General features: G+C 53.9%; 1 protein-coding gene across 1 annotated transcript in view; it reads left to right on the plus strand.

The window, feature by feature from the left end:
* Nucleotides 1-17211, plus strand: part of RTN4RL1 (reticulon 4 receptor like 1) — a 78792-nt gene extending 61581 nt beyond the window's left edge. Inside the window, exon 2 of the mRNA XM_066263058.1 lies at nucleotides 14136-17211. Within this exon, the coding sequence (XP_066119155.1) occupies nucleotides 14136-15460 (1325 nt within the window). The 3' untranslated portion in view covers nucleotides 15461-17211. The remainder of the gene's footprint in view (nucleotides 1-14135) is intronic.
* The last annotated feature ends 2904 nt before the right edge of the window (nucleotides 17212-20115 follow it).

The raw sequence follows: 20115 nt of genomic DNA on the forward strand, positions 1-20115 counted from the left end.
CATGGGTGAGCTCTATGTACCAGGCACCACTGGACACCCCAGCAGTTCTGCACCTCTGGTGGCGGAGGCAGGTGACTTTGAGTGGTGAATATTTTGAGAGGAGAGAGTGCTGAGGAGGGTGAAGGGTCTAGTACCGAAGGAAGGGTCTAGAGAGGCTTCCTGGAGCAGGTTCTGTCTGAGCCAAGTCATGCAGTTACCATCTAACGTCAGCTAGATTTCTTTGATTGTAAGCAAGGAGAAATCTAGTCTGGCTGATTAAACAAAGGAGGACATCATTGGAAGGTGTTTTAGTTAGGACACTTTAGGCTGTAAGAAATTGAAAACCCTACTCAAAATGGCTAAAACAAGAAGAGGACTTATTACATAATATCCCAAGAACTTGGTAGATCTCAGGATTCATTGGCTCAATAATGTCATTATGGACCCGTTCTCTCCATCTTTTGCTCTGCAGTCCTTGCCAAGCTGCTCTTGGCCTTTAGGTCACTCCCCTCATGGTCAAACAATGGTGCCTCAGCAGACTTTGTGTCTCATTGGTCGGAATGGAGTCACAGGCTCCTGTCTAAACTAACCACCAATAATAGAATAAAGACCCACTCCCTGGGTTGGGGAGGAGCCTAGCTCCTCTAGAGCACATGGCTGCCTGTTAGATGAAGAAAATTTGGGTTCTAAAAGTCAAGAAGAAGGGTGTTGAGTGGACCTCTGCAGAAAGAAAATGCGACCCAAAAGAGAAGCTGAACAGCCTAATCCCGGGGAGGGCAGAAACCAAGGTGGCTTTGTAAGTCTTGATGGGAACAACTACTGGGGCAGTGTCCTTAGAAGAGGCGACAGGGGTGAGATATTTCCAGTTGAGCCACTCTGCTTCAAGTTCAGGTTCACATTCTCAGAGGAGTATCTCACTGGCTGAGTCTAGCCACTGATTGATAGACCTGCTTCCTGAATCACCTGCGGGATGTGTGTGTGTGTTGGGGGTGTTGCTTCCCTTTCGGGAATTTGGGGAGCTGCTCCCTCAAGAAGGCAAGAAAAGGGAAGGGGGAAGCCCTGAGACGAGATGAGTAGGGGAGAGCAGAATGGGGGGAGCAGGACCAGACCATGGATGGACTTGTAAGCCATCCTCAGCTGGAAGGACCTCACATCAGTGAGGACTTTTTTTTTTTGTATTTTTCTGAAGCTGGAAACGGGGAGAGACAGACAGACTCCCGCATGCGCCCGACCGGGATCCACCCGGCACGCCCACCAGGGGCGACGCTCTGCCCACCAGGGGGCGATGCTCTGCCCTTCCGGGGCTTCGCTCTGCCGCGACCAGAGCCACTCTAGCGCCTGGTGCAGAGGCCAAGGAGCCATCCCCAGCGCCCGGACCATCTTTGCTCCAATGGAGCCTTGGCTGCGGGAGGGGAAGAGAGAGACAGAGAGGAAGGAGTGGGGGGGGGGCAAATGGGCGCTTCTCCTATGTGCCCTGGCCGGGAATCGAACCCGGGTCCCCCGCTGAGCCAACCGGCCAGGGCCTGAGGACTCTTTTTTGCAAACAACAGACACAAGCTTTGACTAATTGAAACAAAAAGATTTATTTAAAGGATATTGGATAGCCTGATCAGGTGGTGGTGTAATGGATACAGCGTCAATCTGGGACGCTGAGGACCCAGGTTCATAACTCTGAGGTTGCCGGTTGAGTGAGGGCTCATCTGGCTAGAACACAGGGTCGCCGGTTTGAGCGTGGGATCATAGACATGACCCCATGGTCACTGGGTTAAACCCAAAGGTCGCTGGCTTGAAACCCAAAGGTCACTAGCTTGGGCTTCTCATCTCTTTCCCTTCCTGTCTGTCTGTCTTTGTCTCTGTCTCTCTCTCTTGCTTAAAAAAAAGAGGGGGATATTTGGTAATTCACAAACTCTCCAGAAGATTGGGGGGCCTCCCAGGCAGGAGCAATTGTCCCAAATGAAGGCAAAGATACCTCCAAGCTCCCACCACAGCCACTACCCCTGCTCTGCCCCTGCCACCATCCTTGCAAGCATGGATCCTGCTTGGTCTCTGCTTATTTGCATTATTGACTCTCAGTTCTGGGTCTGAGTACAGGTCAAGGGTCTTGCTCCAAATGAGAGGGCTTGACCTTTTTAGGTTCTATAGGGAGGGAAGGGCTTATTTACATAAACTGAGAGAGCTCCCACAATACAGGAAGAGGCGTTAGTGGCTGGGTAGTAAAAAAATAAAAAACCCACTATGCTAAAGGCATTTGGGGAAGACTGTCAGCTTGTGGAATCCAGAAACTGGGTCTTTTGTCCCCAGAGCCCTCTTGGCATGGTACCTGGCCCAGAGATGGGGTGGAGTAAATACTTGCTGAGCTAATGCCTTGTTAGCAGAGAAGTGACATGAGCAGACTTAATTGGAGGGGCCAGATAGCCCCAACCATCGAGCAAGAGGGAAGGGGAACTTGGGCAGAGGCTGGGGCGGTGGGTGTTTGCAAACACCTCCTACTTCCTTGTCCCCACAAACCCCTGCTGTGACAGGGGAGCTCGATTTCCCAGCACATGGAATGCCTGTTTCACTCTGTTCTTCCTCCACGAACTCCCAGCCTCATCCCTACCTTCACTCTCAGCTGATGACACCTTCTGACTTCATGGAGGAAATAGGAGCTCTTGGAGGTCGCTCCCTCATCTCATCTGCATGTACAAATTCCCGCCCGTGACAGGGCAGGTGTTCCTTCGGAGCCCTTGGTCTTGGTGTCCTGGCCCTCTCATTCCTACTGCATCAGTTTTTCCCCTCTCTCTCTCTCTCTCCTCCTGAATCATGCTCATGAGCATGCAAATGGGCTCTCATTTCTTCCATCTTAAAACAAAACAAAATAAAAACCTCCCTGGACCCTCTGCCCCTCTAGGTCCTCTTCTGTTTCTCTGCCTCCTTCCCAGCAAAACTTGTGCTCACAAACACTGGTCCCTGATGCCAGTGGGAGTATTCTTCCCTATCCCAGACAGGTTGGGCATGTGACTGATTTTGCCCAGTGAAACACGAGGAGGAATGGCGAGTATCACTTGAAACCAAAGCTGTGAAAGCCAGTAAGTAGTTAGCAAGGTTCCGTTTCCTCTGCCAGGAGAATGAGCAGAGCCTCACCTATCCTGCCTGAGCGAGGAACCAGCCTTTGTTGTTAGCCACTGAGATTCTGGGGCCGCTTGTTACATCAGCACACCCTAGCCTGTCCTAACTGATGACAGTGCTGTTTCCCCTTCCTCATATGCCATTCCCTTTATTTTACATTTAAAATTTTTTTATTTTTTTAATTATAGTTGACACACAATATTATATTAGTTTTGGGTGTACAACATAGTGATTAAACATTTATGTAACTTATAAAATGATAACCTCAGTAAGTCTAGTGCCCACTTGGCACCATATTCCGTTATTACAATATTATTGACTATATTCTCTATGCTGCACTTGACATCCCATGTCTTTTTATAACTGGCAATTCAAACTTCTTAATCCTTTTCACCTTTTTCAGCCAATCCCCCAACCTCCCTCCTCCCATCTGGCGATCATCAATTTGTTCTCTGTATCTATGAGTTTGTTTCTGTTGTGTTTGTTCATTTACTTTGTTTTTTAGATTCAACATATGAGTGAAACCATATGGTACTTGTCATTCTCTAGCTGACTTATTTCACTTAGTATAATACCCTCTCCCATTCACTCTTCATCCCATTTGGTATGCCTTCTGCTCCCACCTGTCTACCAGAAATGAACTTGCCGGCCTCACTAATTACCTCCATGATGCAAATCAACTGGACACTTCTCTGTCCCCACATAAACCCTCCTTAGCAGCCCTCCTCATGGCCAATCCCTCCTTCCTTCTTGAAACACTCTTAGCTTTAGTCACATCACACTTCCTGGCTTTCCTCTGACCTCATTGGCCAGCCCTTCAGAATGTTGTGCCAGAAACCTCAATCCTGTATCTTCTTTCTTGACTCTCCACGGATTGAAATACCATCTCTACACGCATGACTGACCAGTGTGTGGCTTGCCTCTGGGCTCTGGTTTTGTACACCTTGCTGCCACCAAGTAAATATCCTTATAAGGCTTCCCAGGGCTGTGGCCGCTTGGCTCAGTGGCTAGAGCATCAGCCTGGCATGTAGATGTCCTGAGTTTGATTCCCGGTCAGGGTGCACAAAAGAAGCGAGCATCTGTTTCTTTCCCTCTCCCGTTCCCCTTCTCTTCCTCTTTCTCTTCCAAAGCCAGTGGCTCTATTGGTTTGTCGGCCCCGGGTACTGATAATAGCTCAGGTTGATCCGAGTGTGTCAGCTTCAGGCACTAAAAATAGCTCTGTTGATTAAAGCATCAGTCCTAGTCAGGGTTGCCAGGTGGATCCCAGTCAGGGCACATGCAAGAGTCTTTCTCACTATCTCCCCTCTTCTTACCTAGAAAAAAAAAGTGTCTCAGACTTTATACATCCTAAACTGAGCTCTTGTCTGCTTTCCTAGTCTCCTCCAGTCTCACTGTATCCTCATCCTCTCAGAACCAGCCCACGGACCTCCCATCCCCTTTCTCTCACACTAGTTTACCTATGTGTCCTGTCAATTCTAGATCCCAGACATTTCTCAATCTGTCCGCAGCTCCAGGTCTACCTGCTCCATCCTCAATCCATGCTCCAATAAGAGCCCCCCAAATCCAATCATGTCACTTCTACTTCAGGCTCTGCAGTGACTTCTTGCCATACCCAGAATTAAATCCAAACTCTATTTTTTTTTTAAGTGAGAGACAGAGAGATAGAGAGAGGGACAGATAGGGACAGACAGGAAGGAAGAGAGATAAGAAGTATTAATTTTTCATTGTGGCACCTTAGTTGTTCATTGATTGCTTTCTCATATGTGCCTTGATTGGGGGACTACAGCAGAGCGAGTGCCCCTTGCTCAAGCCAGCGACCTTTGAGCCAGAGACTTTGGGCTTCAATCCAGCAACCATGGGTTATGTTGTATGATCCCACATTCAGGCCAGTGATCCCGCACTCAACCTGGTGAGCCCAGGCTCAATACAGATGAGCCCGCACTCAAGCCTGCAACCTCTGGGTTTCAAACCTGGGTCCTCTGTGTCCCAGGCTGATGCTCTATCCACTGTGCCACCACCTGGTCAGGCAATCCAGACTCTTTACTGGGGGTTTTAAGGCCCTGGAAGGCCTGCCTTGTGCATTTCTGACTTCATCTCTGGCCCCTCTTTCCTCATCCACACCAAGCTCAGTCTAGTCCCATAGCTGTTGCACCTGCTGTTCTTTTGGGAAAGCTGTTCCTTGGCTCCTTCTTATCCTTTAGGTTTCAACTCAAGTGTCACTTGCCTCCACAAGCACACACACTAATGTCAGTCCCTTCATTTGTCTCAATCTTAACGCCCTCCTTGTGTCCTGAGTGCTGACTACCCACTGTGAGCTGGGGCCTGTCTGGTTCCTTCTGCCTCCCCAGAGTGTAGGCTCTGTCAGAGGAGCCCTGACTCTCACTGCTGCAGCATCAAGCACGGAGCCATTTCTCGAATGAGTGAAGGAGTTATGGGACAGATGCAGAGCGGGGTGATCGATCTCCAGACCCGAGTTCCGAATGCCTTTCACTGACAGTGAGGAAAGAGGGGCTACCTGGGGACTAAAAACAAGGGCTTCTGGCAGAGGGTTCTGCACCTGCTTCTCAAAGCCTGGTTTTCAGCTCCTGTTGTGTGCTGCCCGATGCCAGGGCCTTCAGGATTTGGCAGATCCCACCCCACCCCTTCCACCTCATACCCCTTCAGGACCCCCAGGCAGGCATCTCAGTGCCCCTGAGGATTGTCCCACCCCCACAGAGGTTTTCTGCCCCCTAGACTCACCTAACATAGCACTCTGGTTTCAGTGGGCCTGTCTCTTCGTGGGTATGTCCACAGTTTGCTGAGGTGTTGGGGGGGGACAGTGGGCTCTACAGGTTTCAGAGGGAGGGGTTGGACTCAGAGCCATCTCAAAACCTTCCAAGGAGAGCTGGTTCTCAGAAGCGCTCAGCCCTCAGTATTAGAGTCTGGGCTGCCATAGCCCAGGTTCTGGGGCTCCCAGACAGAGAAGCAAATTTGAGTAACATGGAGCACATTTTATAAGCCCATAAGGGGCTTTGTAAGGTGAAGGTTAGAGTCCCCGTTCCTGGGCTCCCTACAGAGAGTTGGCAGCTCCAGACTGGGATGGATGGACTGGGACAGAGAACAAAGTAGATTCAAGACCCCATCTCCACCTGCTGTGCCCTTGAGGCAGCCAAAGCCTGAGCCAGAACTTGAACTTGGGGTTAAGCTTTGACTCTACTCGTATTCTGATCTCTCAGGTCTGGGAGCACCAGGTGGATGGGGCGAAAGCCTGGGTTCTCTGGAGGTTGAGGAGAGCCCTAAAGGGTGGGCGGCAGCTCCCTTTGATAATAGTAGCAGGAAAACAAATCATCACCCTTGGGGACTACCTTCCTGCAGCCTCCCTGGACTAACAGTTCAGGGGCACAGGCTCACTGCATGCTTTCAGTACCCAATAGGCAGTTGCTCTGACCGCAGTGCCAGACTAAGAAACTGAGGCGTTGGAGATTTAGTGATGTGTCTGAGGTGGCCCAGCTGAAATGTGTTCCTTCTGGGGTTGGTCCCAAGCCCAGGCAGAGCCAGGTGCCCTCACTTGCCTCCAGTCCCCCTCTTCCCACGCAGGGACCCCCGCAGCAAGGAGGTGGTAGTCACAGGCAGAGGACACAGGAGCCAGAGGTTGCTCCCACACGGCCCACCACATGGCCCACTGAAAGCTTGGCAGCCGGTTAGCATGGCATGCCTGGCCAGGCCCGCTGTGGGGACTGGGCACAGCAGAGGAAAGCTGAGAGGTTGTTTCAATACGGGCCGCCCACTTGTCACCTGAAGGTGATTCTGGAGTGCTGGAGGGACTGGAATGGGTATGTGATTCAGCATTTTGGGAAAATAGTGGGAGCTAGAGGCAAAGCCCGGGTGAGTGCAGAGATAAGACACATAAGACAGGACATCACAGGCCGGGGGTGTGCCTCTCCTCAGAGACAGCCCTGCCTCCTCTCAGGGACCAGGTTTAGGGATGTTGCGAGATGAATGGTTTTAGCTGTCAGCCCCTTTAATGGTCCCCAGTCACAGGCATGTATATACATATGCACATGTGTGTGCTCAGATCTACGCATACACGTGTGCACACAGCATGTACACACACACAGTTAAACTCACACAAATGCAAATGCATAAATGTACACATGCACACACAGGCCCCAGCCAAGCCCAGGACTGCCTCCGGGCTGCAGGCACCGGGCTTGAGGTGCAGGCGTTTGGAGAAAGCTCATGCTTCATGCCTGCCTGTCTGTCTGTCCTCTTATGCCCAGAGATGTTTTATGGCTATGGTTGGGACTCAGTCCTGGCCTCCAGGTAGGGTGACTAACTTTAACTTGTCCTTGTTTGTTTGGGACTTTTCAGTTTTTTGTTTTTTTTTTTAATTTTTTTTATTTATTTATTCATTTTAGAGAGGAGAGGGAGAGACAAAGAGAGAGAGAGGCGAGACAGAGAGAGAAGGGGGGGAGGAGCAGGAAGCATCAACTCCCATATGTGCCTTGACCAGGCAAGCCCAGGGTTTCGAACCGGCGACCTCAGCATTTCCAGGTCGACGCTTTATCCACTGCACAACCACAGGTCAGGCGGGACTTTTCAGTTTTAACACTGAAAGTTTCACGTCTTGGGAAACCCCTGAGTCCCAGACAAACCTGCGCTAGTCACCTGCCCCCCCCCCCAGGCAGGCTCTCCTGTTTGTCACCTCTGCAGCGGTCAGGGGCCCTCAGGAGAGAGCCATGGTTGTGTCTGCTCTCACCCCCAGGCCTCAGCACTGATAAGATCCACCATGTTCACTGAGCACCTGTGATGAGCCAGGCCCAAGGGTTTTCTTCTTGAGCACCTACTGGGTGCCAGGCACTATTCTAGGCCCTGAGACTATAGCAAGGAACACAGCAGACAGAATCATTGTCTTCATGGAGTTGACTATCAGTAGGGGGAGACAGAAAATAAACAGGATACCTAAATGGTGTCATTCATTAGAAGAGGATGAATGTTATGGGGAAAAGTAAACAGAGAAGGGTCCCTTTTTTTTTTTTTTTTTTCATTTTTCTGAAGCTGGAAACAAGGAGAGACAGTCAGACTCCCGCATGCGCCCAACCGGGATCCACCTGGCACGCCCACCATGGGGGGGTGCTCTGCCCACCAGGGGGCGATGCTCTGCCCATTCTGGGCGTCGCCATGTTGCGACCAGAGCCACTCTAGCGCCTGAGGCAGAGGCCACAGAGCCATCCCCAGCGCCCGGGCCATCTTTGCTCCAATGGAGCCTTGGCTGCGGGAGGGGAAGAGAGAGACAGAGAGGAAAGAGCGGTGGAGGGGTGGAGAAGCAAATGTGCGCTTCTCCTGTGTGCCCTGGCCGGGAATCGAACCCGGGTCCTCCGCACGCTAGGCCGAGAGAAGGGTCCCTTTTAAGTAGGCTGCTGGGGAAGTGGTGTGGGGAGAGACCAGAATGGGGCGCTGAGGAGCCCTGCAGATGTCCGGGAAGTGTTCCAGACAGCGGGAACAGCGTGTGCTCAGGGCTGGAGACCTGCCTAGCCTGAGAGAGAGCAGCAAGGAGCAGAGTGAGGCTGGGAAGGGGAAGGAGAAGGAGGCGAGGATGTATGCTACCTCTGGGCCCAGTAAGAACTCGGGGTGAGGTAAGGATGGCTGAGTGTGACGGGAGTCTTGGAGGGGTGGAGCAGAGGAGCCACATGCCCACTCGCACTTTTGCTGCTGCGTTGGCGTTGGCAAAGCTGTCGGGTGGGGGTGAGGGAGTGGGGACCACTGTTGAGATAGTCTAGGCGAGGTGCCATGGTGGCCCAGACCAAGGTGGTGGCTGGGAAAGTAGGTGAATTCCGAGGAGGTTCTCAAGTTGAGCTGACAGGATTTCTGATGAAGTGGGTGAGAGAGAAAAAGGAGGAGATATGGCTCTGAGGGCCTCAGCATGGCAGCCGGAATGAAGGAGCTGCCTTCCCCTGAGACAGAGGAGGTTTGTGGGGGGACAGCCACAGCTCAGTTTTGGGCGCACTGCGTTTGACAGATGGGGATATGGAGGTGGCGGGTGCATACAGACATCTCCAGATAGAGAGGGCCAGGCTGTAGCTTAGAAGTAGAATGCCTATTTTACAGGTGAGGAAAAGGAGGCTCACACATGCAAGGGGACACACTTGTTAGCTGGGGAACCAAGACCCAGGTCTGTCTGGCTCCAAAGCCCGTGATCGTTTCACTGCCCTGTGCTGTGAGAGCTGGCCACCCTGTCCAGAGCCCCACATCTGGCAGTGGGAGCTGAGAAGGGAAGCCCAGCTCTACCCTGGCTGGCTTCCTTCTCCAGGGCGAGGCCAGGCTGAGGTGGGGGGATGCCCACCAGAAAGTGGCCTGTGTGTGGGTGCGGCAGAGGGACAGTGCCAAGTGCCCTGAGGCGCCAGCAGCTCTGTTTGCATAGCCGGCTGGCCTGAGGCCATTATCTGACCAGCTGAGCCATTCAGTTAGCATCGATTGGCTCAGAGAGGGGCCCCTGGCAAGGATGGGTTGGGAGGGAATTCTGCCCTGTTCACGGGAAGGGAAGGTGCAGAGCCAGAAGAATTGACCGCATGGCTATCAGTCTCCAAGACTCAGGGAGCCCCATGGACCTGTCTGGGGACCATGGGAATGCCAGTCCTTCAGGCCGTTCTTGTGTAGGTGTGTGGAGGGGGAGCCCCTTTGGGGCCAGATGGTGTCAGATTCAGGTCAAAATGAGCCCTGAAACCTTGGGGCCAGAAAGGGTTGACCAGCACTTAGCTGGGGCTGCCCTGCCCTCCCATGCAACATGGAGCCTGTGGATGCAGAGTCAGCTGGGTGAGGTCTGCCCCCTTGGCTGGCTCACCAGCTGGGTGGCCTTGGCCACCCACTTCCCTCTGGATGCTACGTGTCCTCATCTACGAAATGGCACAGCACCCATGGGGTGAGGATTCCATGTAAAAACCCTGGCACAGGCTGAGGGCTAGGTCTTCCTTGCTTAGCTCCTTCCTGTAGGTAGGAGTGGGGGAGGTGCAGGGCCCCTGCTGCACTGGCCGTCTAGTCTGAGACTGGATTAGAAGTTCTGTTTGTGCTGGTTCTGGTGGGGAGCTGTCTGGCTTCCCAAGCCAAGCTGATCTGATATTACAGCTTCTTTGGGAGCTCTGGCTACTTAGAGGATGAGAGAGGGGCCAGGGTAAAATGGAGGCCTGCCACCTGCTTCTCTACCTCAGTACCTTTGCACATGCTCTTCCCACCCATCCCACCAGGGCCAGCACCCATGGGACTGTTCATAAACACATTTTAGGAATGGGCTGCTGAGTGAACTGGGTGAGGTACTTGCCCATGCTCAGGCCACTCACCTCTGCCCAACAAGTCCTTCTCCAGCAGCTGAGGGGCTTTGGGGTTTGCAGGAAGGAGGACATGAAGACAATACCAGCTCTCATTCCTGCATATCTTCTATGCTGGCAGGGGAGCAGAGAGGTTCATGGAGGAGGTGACACAAGGACAGAAGGAGCCTTCCCTGAACTTCTCCACTCCCCCTGCACACCCCTAGGTGCCTACTTTGGGCCCGGCACCTGGCCAGACTGCCTAGTATTGTGAGACCCCTTATCTGCTAGTCTACGAGGACCCACCCAGTTCACCAAGGCCCCTCCCTGCCCTGGCATCCTAGATACTCCAGGACTCTGGCAACAATTGTTGAATGGAGGCAGGAATGAATGAGGCTGCAGAGATGCAGGAAAGCTCAGATATATGGGGGCCGGGAGGTTTGGGAGTAGCTAAGCAGAGCAGTCAGTCAGGAGCATACCCCTGGAGGAAGAGGAGGAGAAGGAGAGGCTGAGGAAGGACAAAGACTGGGGGAGAGTCAGCCTTGCATTCTTTAGTTCTCTCAAGCAGAGCAACCCTTGCCTTACCCAGGAGGAGGCTGAGGAGTCTGATGGGAGGAGGTGCAAGGCTCCTCCATGGAGACTTGGATCCCTGCTAATTTGCAATCTTAAAATGCATAGCAAAGACACCAGCTTCCTTGTTAGTGCATTAATCAGTAATCAGTGGGTTGGGCTCCCATGGGCCACATGGAGGGGGCACAAGAGGAGTCTCGGCAATGCAGTGCCAGCCTCCCTGGGAAGGAACCCAGCAGGATGACAGTCTAGGGCCAGGGCACCTGCTGGCTCAAACAGGGGGTGCCGGATGCAGGTGGGGTTGGCAGGGAAGGCTGGCCCAGGGTCTTGGAAAAGGAACCATCTTCCAGAGTGGAGAGGCAGACTCAACTGAGACCCACTCCTGTGCCCAGTGGGAGGGAGCGGTTTCCATGCATGGGACCGCTGGCATCTGGGCAGTAATAAAGGATGAACAGGAGCTCTAAGTGTTGGCTGGACTCCCTGCCTCCTTCTGGGCCCCTCTCAAGAGGATGGGCATGGTGGCTCCTGCCCTGGGTCCTGCCTTCACTCCACTCCCTGCTTCTGACCCCCTCCCACCTGCCAAAGTGTGTTCATATGCCAGCTGCTAATAGCGCACACCTAGATTTCTGGGAAGTTGGCTTTTTCACCCAAGTCGGGTCTTCACCCGGTTTCTCCCATCTCCCCACATCCTCTGGAGGCACCTGTCTTGAGGAAGGGGTGTTGCTCTCTATGATCCTCTCAGCTTCTCTGGGGATCATTTCAGAGAGCCTCCTCCCATAACCTTAAAGAGATAGAGCCACAAGAGCAGGCAGAGGGCTGTCTGCCCCCACCCCTGGTCATGGGGCAGGAAAATGCCTCACCCCCCACCCACAGGGTAATTCTGAGGATCAGAGGAGCTTGAGAAGAAGTGCTATGTCAACCCCGTAAGCTGCACAAATGTCAAGTGGCATTAGCACTGAGCCTGCCCCAGCTCACCCCTGTCCCCATGGTGAGCAGCTTAAGGGAAGGAATGCCTTTGTCTTTGCAGGACTCTAGAAGTGGAGTGGTTTGTGTGGCCTACAAGCACAGGCCATGGCCACGGCCCTGTTCTTTCATCACAGCGAGCATCATGAACTCCCTTAAGTTAAGAGGGGACCTTGGGCTCCCTCAGAGGGCGGGTAGGCGCTGCCTCCGTGGGGAGGGCTCCTGACAGACAGCAGCCTGGGCAGGGGTGAGGAGTGGAGCTGAGCGAAGGGAAAGGGAGTGCTGGGCTCTGGAAGTTGTGGCCAGTGTGGGTTGGGCCCTTCTCCCAGCCCTGGCTGTTGGATGCTCAAGGCAGCAGGCAGGCTCTGCAAGAGTCAGCTGGGGTTTGGGGTCCAGTTTCCTATCCCCACACACTCCTGCCTCTCCCTGTGGGGCTGGGTCCCCTGGCCAGACTGAGGTGGGCAGTAGGAGGCTGGGGGTCAGACCGAAGCCTTCACATGGGTGGCATGGCAACCATCTACTCGTCACAGAAGGGAAAGAGGCTGAGGAGGCACACCAGCCATGGGCCAGGCCTGCAGGCTGCAGGCTGTCCAGGGGTCATGATGATTGAAGGCACGGCAAGGGCTGTGTGGCCTGGCCCAAGAAGGGTCTCTACAGCTGCACTACCGCCACCACCGCTACTACCGAGGTCATAATTGCTCTGAAATCGTAATCGAGCCCATTATGCAAAAACCAAATTATGTGCGATGATTTTTATATGTTGGAAACGTTAGGTCGAAACAGGGTGATTACAGGGGGACGGGAAGCAGCTGCCACTCTCTGCGAGTCCATAACTCCCAACAGCTGGGAGCTGTCACTTATTTATGACATTGTTTCTGCCAGAAATGAGGAGTGGCAGTGGTGGAGAGGCCCTGCCTGAGCCTGGGCAGGCGGCTGGGGCAGAGGCAGTCCTGGGCGCCTGGCTGGGTGGCCAGCGTGAGGCTGGCAGCAGGACCTGCTGGAAAGTGGCTGCGGAGGGGCTGGTTCTCTCATTCTGCACACTCTGGACACAGCTGGCACCAGGACGAATGGCAGAGCTGCCCCGGGCCCCCAGCTCTCCTGAGAGGCCCGGCTGGCCAAGCTGGAAGGGAAGGGCAGGAGGCCAATTCAGGCAGTTACAAGCCTGGAGCCTGTCCCCCCAACACCGGCGCGCCTGCTGGGCTGCCAGGGGCAGCTGCGACCCTGGAAAAAAGCAGGTAATGACTATCGTCCATAATGAGGCTGCTCCGATAATGAGCATGGGGCTATTATCCGACCACAGGCTGGACACATCCGAAAATAAATTATTTTAAGAATCTATTAACGAATCCCTAATTAATGCCCAATTAGAGGGAAGCTACAGAGGAAACGCTCCGGACAGTCTCAAGGCAAGCCTGGTTTGCAACCACAGCCTGGGAGCTCATGTGAGGAGGAGGAGAAGGAGGGGCCGGCGGTGGACCTGAGTGGGTGCAGCCTCCGTCTGGCACCTTCATGGGCCCCAGAGCCCTGCCAGCCCGAAGGGCTCCATACCTGTGCCCTGTCGGTACCTCTTCACAGCTGAACGAGGAACAACTATTACTATTTAGAAATGAGGACACTGAGGCACACATTTGAGGACATGGGAGGCACTGTAAATGAGACATTTTTTGAGATGAACTTTGGTGTCATGCCTGCATTCTTTGATTGTTTTGGGAAATAATTTAAAGAGACTCCTCAGAACTCCATATGAGAAACTCACATGGTTAAAACAGGGGTCTGCACCCCATTGTATTCACACAGGTAACAGTGAGAAAGTGGCAGAGCGGGGGACAGGAAGCAGGTGCTGGCTGCTGTGTGACTCTCACCCCAGCAGTGCCAGCAGAGCCAGAGGAGGTGGGGCTAAGAGGTTGGGGCAGGGCTAGGGGGTTTGCGGGAATCTGAGCCTTCACCCCACGCTCATCTCACAGCCCAGGCTGGTGACAGAACCCCCAGTAGAGGCGGGGTGCCACGGTGTGGGGAGCAGACTCTAGCCCCAGATGGGGGCCTGACCCCTGCCTTCGTCCCATCAGGAGCCGGGCCCTCAGGGGTCCACCATCCTAGACAACTGAGCACAGCAGACAGGACAGAGCCCCAGCTGGCCAAGGAGGGTCACATGCCGTCAAGTCCTCCCTTCCCTCACCCCGCCGGTCTCTCCCCTCCCGGGCAGCCCCTGACCTGGCTGTGCTCTTTCCCCATCAGGGTGCTGTGTGGAGCTGCTGCTGCTGCTGCTGGCTGGGCAGCTGCCCCTGGGCAGCGGCTGCCCGCGGGACTGTGTGTGCTACCCAGCACCCATGACAGTCAGCTGCCAGGCGCACAACTTCGCAGCCATCCCCGAGGGCATCCCGGAGGACAGCGAGCGCATCTTCCTGCAGAACAACCGCATCACCCTCCTCCAGCAGGGACACTTCAGCCCCGCTATCGTCACCCTGTGGATCTACTCCAACAACATCACCTTCATCGACCCCAACACCTTCGAGGGCTTTGTGCACCTGGAGGAACTGGACCTCGGTGACAACCGGCAGCTGCGGACACTGGCGCCGGAGACCTTCCAGGGCCTGGTGAAGCTGCACGCCCTCTACCTCTATAAGTGCGGGCTCAGCGCCCTGCCCGCGGGCATCTTCGGCGGCCTACACAGCCTGCAGTACCTCTACCTGCAGGACAACCACATTGAGTACCTGCAGGATGACATCTTTGTAGACCTGGTCAACCTCAGCCACCTGTTTCTCCATGGCAACAAGCTGTGGAGTCTGGGCCAGGACACCTTCCGGGGGCTGGTGAACCTGGACCGGCTGCTGCTGCATGAGAACCAGCTGCAGTGGGTCCACCACAAGGCTTTTCACGACCTCCGCCGGCTCACCACCCTCTTCCTCTTTAACAACAGCCTCTCTGAGCTGCAGGGCGACTGCCTGGCACCCCTGGGGGCCCTGGAGTTCCTCCGCCTCAACGGGAACTCCTGGGACTGTGGCTGCCGGGCCCGCTCCCTGTGGGAATGGCTTCGGAGGTTCCGTGGCTCCAGCTCCGCTGTCCCCTGCGTGTCCCCAGAGCAGCGGCAGGGCCAGGACCTGAAGCTGCTGAGTGCTGAGGACTTCCGGAATTGCACCGGGCCAGCATCCCCGCACCAGATCAAGTCACACACGCTTACCACCACTGACAGGGCCGCCCGAAAGGAACATCACCCGGCCCGTGGCCCCACCAGGGACAATGGCCACCCACACGGCCATCTGCCTGGCTCCCGGACGGGCTCTAGAAAGCCAGGCAAGAACTGCACCAACCACAGGAATCGCAACCAGGTCTCCAAGGCAGGCGCTGGGAAGCAGGCCCACGAGCTGCAGGACTACGCCCCTGACTACCAGCACAAGTTCAGCTTTGACATCATGCCCACAGTGCGGCCCAAGAGGAAGGGCAAGTGTGCCCGCAGGACCCCCATCCGAGCCCCCAGCGGGGTGCAGCAAGCTTCCTCCAGCCATTCTCTGGGGGCTTCCATGCTGGCCTGGATACTGGGGCTGGCGGTCACTCTCCGCTGAGGACCCAGGGCACCAGCACCCAGCACTGCCACATGACCACCAAGGAACAGAATTACTTTTTTTTATAAGTGGAGGATCTGCTGGGTTTCAGGCAGTCTGGTAAAGGCTTCGGCTGCTGTCTGGGCCCTACCCAGTGGATTACAAATCCGAAGTGTACAGCCCCAAGTGGGAGGGGATTACCACACCTTACCCAGCTGTTCCAGCCAGCCCCCACCGACCAGCCACTGACAGCATCCATGCGGCAAGGCGGTTAGAGCGCTCAAAGAGAATCTTTTATTAGCAACATTGGTCCAGTGCCCCATGGGAGCTGAGTTCTGTGGAATCCCGGTTATTTGGAGAGGTCTGAAGGGCCCCTGCCATTCTTGGAGGAAGCAGGACTCAGGAACAGATGATGCTCACCCAAGAGGTTAGGTTGACCATCCGTCCGGGAGCACGTGAGCAGGTAGCATTTAGTCAACTGACCCTGAATCCAACAATGTGCCACCTTCAGTCCCTTCCCTGAGGTGACGCCTCTCATTCTTGATGTCTCAGGCAACATCCAGCCCAGACCCTGGGCTCCTCCAAGAACCAGTTACCAAAGGAAAGATCATCAGAGGCTGAAATTCAGAACTTCATCATGTGCAATGAGGTTCTCACAGGAGGTGCAGTTTTATAACTATGTCCACTTATATATATACACACTCTACATATATATATATATACACACACACAGAGGCACAGGTCCCTTGCCCCACTCCTTACCAAACTGTATGACTTATCATGTTTATAAACTATACGGAAAACTATGTCTGTTGAATTAAGGATTGTATTGGTGATTTCTAGCAAGAAAAGAGTCATAGGATTTTTCTCTAGAATCCCAACCTGCAACAACAGTCCCGATTTAACCTGGGCGTGCTAGGGGCATGGGCAAATGGTCAGTGGGGAGGGTCAGAGAGAAGGGGAGGCAGCAAGAATCACTTCAGGGGACCAATATTCTTAGATATTTAGAGCATCACCTTGTTTTTATATGCAACACATGTCCATCTGCCACCCTGGAGCCCTGTCATCCCTACTGTAGTAAGTATTGGCAGCAGGGTGAGAAACGAGAAGAAGCTGGTTAGACATCAGGGAGCCAGGTCCTGGGGACAGGCTGGACTGAGAAGGGGAGGAAAGGATCTTTGGGTTTCTTAGGCCATTGGGTGAAGTTCACAGTGTTAGTTCAACAGGCTGGGCAGTGTCGTCAGCCTAACGTTTTGCCAGCTATGGTCTGGACAGGCTAGGGAGACTTTGGGCATGAGCCTAGGCCTCTGGCACAGCTCAGCTGCTGAATTTTCCTTGGGGCTCTTTGCTGGGCATCCTAGCAGGGGCCCTGTGTAGGGTGACAGGAGGAAAAGCATCAGGAGGCCTTAGCAGAAGAGGAACATTGAGGGCATTTCAAGAACCATCTCAGGCACTTCTGCATCATGGAGGCCCTGTCCTTACTGGCTCTTCTGAAGATGCCCGGAGATGGGCAGAGATCAGGAGGCCAGATTCAGGGGTCAGGATTACGGACATGCAGGGAATAAAACAGGCAAGCCCGACAGGGGATAGGTAGGGGCTATGGTCAAGGTCAGCCATGCTACTGGCTGGGGACCCGAGTGGGCACAATCTCCTTTGCGCTTTGCACAAACCTGAATTCCCCACAAGAGAAAAGATGTACATGAGGCGCAAGAAACACTGAATCCAATTAAGAGAGAAAAATAATAATAAAAAAATTTTCTCTTGGACAAGAACCCTGCTTCTCATTTCCTAGCCCCACATTCCTGAAGAGATGGCAGATCCCAAGCTTTTGTGGGGTGGGCGAGCCTGGCTGGGCACAGCTCTGAGAACACAGCATGTTCGTTGGCGGGAGGAGCTGCTGGGGCAGGGGCACACTGACTCACTGGATGTGTGCACACGCGTACACACACACACACACACACACACACGCACGTTCTTCACTCCATGGTTCTTTTCTCGCCCGCACAGAACATGACTCACTTCCCACACTCTGGCTGCACTGGGTTAGCCCCATCTCTGCGGCTCTCCCGAGAGCAGGCTAGCTGGATCCCTCCTGGCCTGTTCCCAAGGGTCAAGGGCCTCACCAACAGCAGCTGAACTATTGATAGGGAGCTTGGGGTGACTGGAAAGGAACTGCCAGTTCCTGGGGTCCAGAGGGGTTTCCAGGAGTCCAGACCGACCCAGACAGCAATGGACTGGGTTGAGGTTGCACCTGCCTCTCTGACCTCAGAAAAAGAAGAGAGTTTCCAAGTAGAGGGAAGATGTGTTTTCAGGTCTGGACAAATCCTCCTCTGTACAAAGCTTGAAATGGGCACTAAAGGGAGTCCAGCAAGGGCAAAACAAATTGCCTTTGGCCTGCAGTTGTTCCCTGATGGCCTGCCTGCCAAAGCCTAGCTGTCCCTTAGAACCCGAGGATGTTGTTGGCTTGTTGATTTCATTTCCAACTTTAGATAACAAAGCTCTCAGTGGGAAAATCAAGAGTCCAAGCACTTTATTAAAATTTTTTTTAAAGACTTAGTAAGTCCCTGTAATATGAAAGTGAAATGTCAGAACAACAAATGCTAATATCCCGGCCGGTTTGCTCAGTGGTAGAATATCAGCCTGGCATGTGGAAGTCCTGGGTTTGATTCTCAGTTGGGGCATACAGGAGAAATGACCATTTGCTTCTCCACCCCTCCCCATCCCCCTTCTCTCTCTCTCTCTCTCTCTCTCTCTTTCTCTCTCCCCTCTCTCTCTCTCTCTCCTCTCCTCTCTCCTCTCTCTCTCTCTCTCTCTCTCTTCCCTGCCTGCAGCCATGGCTCAATTGGTTAAAGTGCATCAGCTCCAGGCACTGAGAATGGCTCCGTGGAGCCCTCACCTCAGGCACTAAAGATAGCTCAGTTGTGAGCAGGGCCCCCCATGGGCAGAGCATTGGCCCCAGATGGGGGTTGCTGGGTAGATTCCACTCAGGGCACATGCGGAAGTTTGTCTTTCTATCTCCTCTCTTCTCACTTGGAAAAGAAGGAGGAGGAGGAGGAGAATAAGAATAAGGAGAAGAAGAAGAAGAAGAAGAAGAGGAAGAGGAAGAAGAAAGAAGAAGGAGGAGGAAGAGGAAGAAGGGGAAGAAGAAGAAAATGCTAATATTCTATAAATGATCCACTTCTGTCAAGCACAGTGTGGTCTCTGGTTACCGACAGTTATTAGAGGCAAGGCGGGGGGGCCCAGGATGCCACGTGTATTTTTAGCAGCTTTCTCTAACAGGTAGAGCGAATAAAAGCAGCTCTATTGTGGATGACATCAAGTGTCACTCAGCAGGTCACATGCTACCCAGTTATGACACCATTGCCCAAAACATCAGAGCAAGTTGACAAGTCAGGGGCTAAGGGGAGGACCCAGTGTCCCTCCTGGGCAGTTGAGGACATAGAGGTGTAGGTCCCCTGCCCCCGGAACTCTGTCCTCCCAGGAAGTGGAGGCCACTACTTGGCCCTGATGGGGTTGACTTTGGTGACATCTTTACTCCGCACTTGCCCTGAGCCCTGGAAGGAGGTCATCTCCACTTCCTCTCTTCCTTCCAGCCACAGTCCTCTACTCTGAAGGACGAGCTGCAGGAGAGGCTGAGTGGTCGCTGAAGGTCTGGATCTCTCCACACAAGCTCCTCCTGTGACCTCAGAGCTCTGCTGGCCCCCTACCCTTCATTCAGCAAGCATTGCTCAAAGGCCTCTGTGTGCCAACCATTGGTCCAGGCTCTGGGGACCTAAAAATAAGAAGACCTAGGTCTCTTTCAAGGAGCTCAAAGCCTAAATGTGGGGAAAAGTATGGGATTGGTGAAACTAATGTGGGATTGTTGCTTCCGTTAGTGTCTATCCCACTCCATCGCCTACAGTGAGAAACTCACCTGGGGTGGAGGCAGTCAGGGAGAGCTTCCAGGAGGAGGTGATACTCCGTGGCTGTCAGGGGATAAGATGGCCAGAGAAGAGTGTAGGGCAGAGGGTTGGAGGCATGCAATAGTATCAGCAAAGAACTATGAGTTGGAGAGTGGGAACGCTGTTTGGGGAGGCACAGGAGGAAGATCTGGCAAGGGGAAGGCCCGGGGAGCCTATGCAGGGGCTTGGACTCTGGAAGTGGTGTGTCCCCCACTTGGGGTCCTCTTCCCTACTCTTCACACCGAGTCCCTCTCCAAGCACATGGTCCCCACCAGTGTCATGCTTGCCTATGTTCCTCAACAGTGGGTTTCATCATCACAACTTGCCTCGTCTGCTCAGCGAGATCCTTCCCTCACGCCAGCAAGCTGGAACACTCCCTGGAAATCTGCCTGGGCCAGACTCCCATTCGCAGACTCCTGCTGCTCCAAGCTGGGAAAGTATCCCATAGCCATAGCCGCCCTGTCTCCTGTGCTCCCTCCTTTCCCATCCAAGTAGGGTTCAGCCCTCAGCTCCTCTCCTTGCCTCCAAGCACAGCTGCCCAGAACCCCCTCGCCTGCCTTTAATGTGCCTGCTCCAGCTGACTATCAGCGATCCCTGAATCTGCCAAACTGCATCCACCCCTTTACTCTCCTGCTAGGGCGGTTCATTACCAGAGAGCCAAGAAGCCCATTTAGCAAATGTTTACTCATCACCTAACTAATCACCCAGCGCTCTGCCGCCATGGCAAATGGGGTT

Source organism: Saccopteryx bilineata, chromosome 2 (genome assembly GCF_036850765.1).
Source record: "Saccopteryx bilineata isolate mSacBil1 chromosome 2, mSacBil1_pri_phased_curated, whole genome shotgun sequence".
Lineage (NCBI taxonomy): Eukaryota > Metazoa > Chordata > Mammalia > Chiroptera > Emballonuridae > Saccopteryx > Saccopteryx bilineata.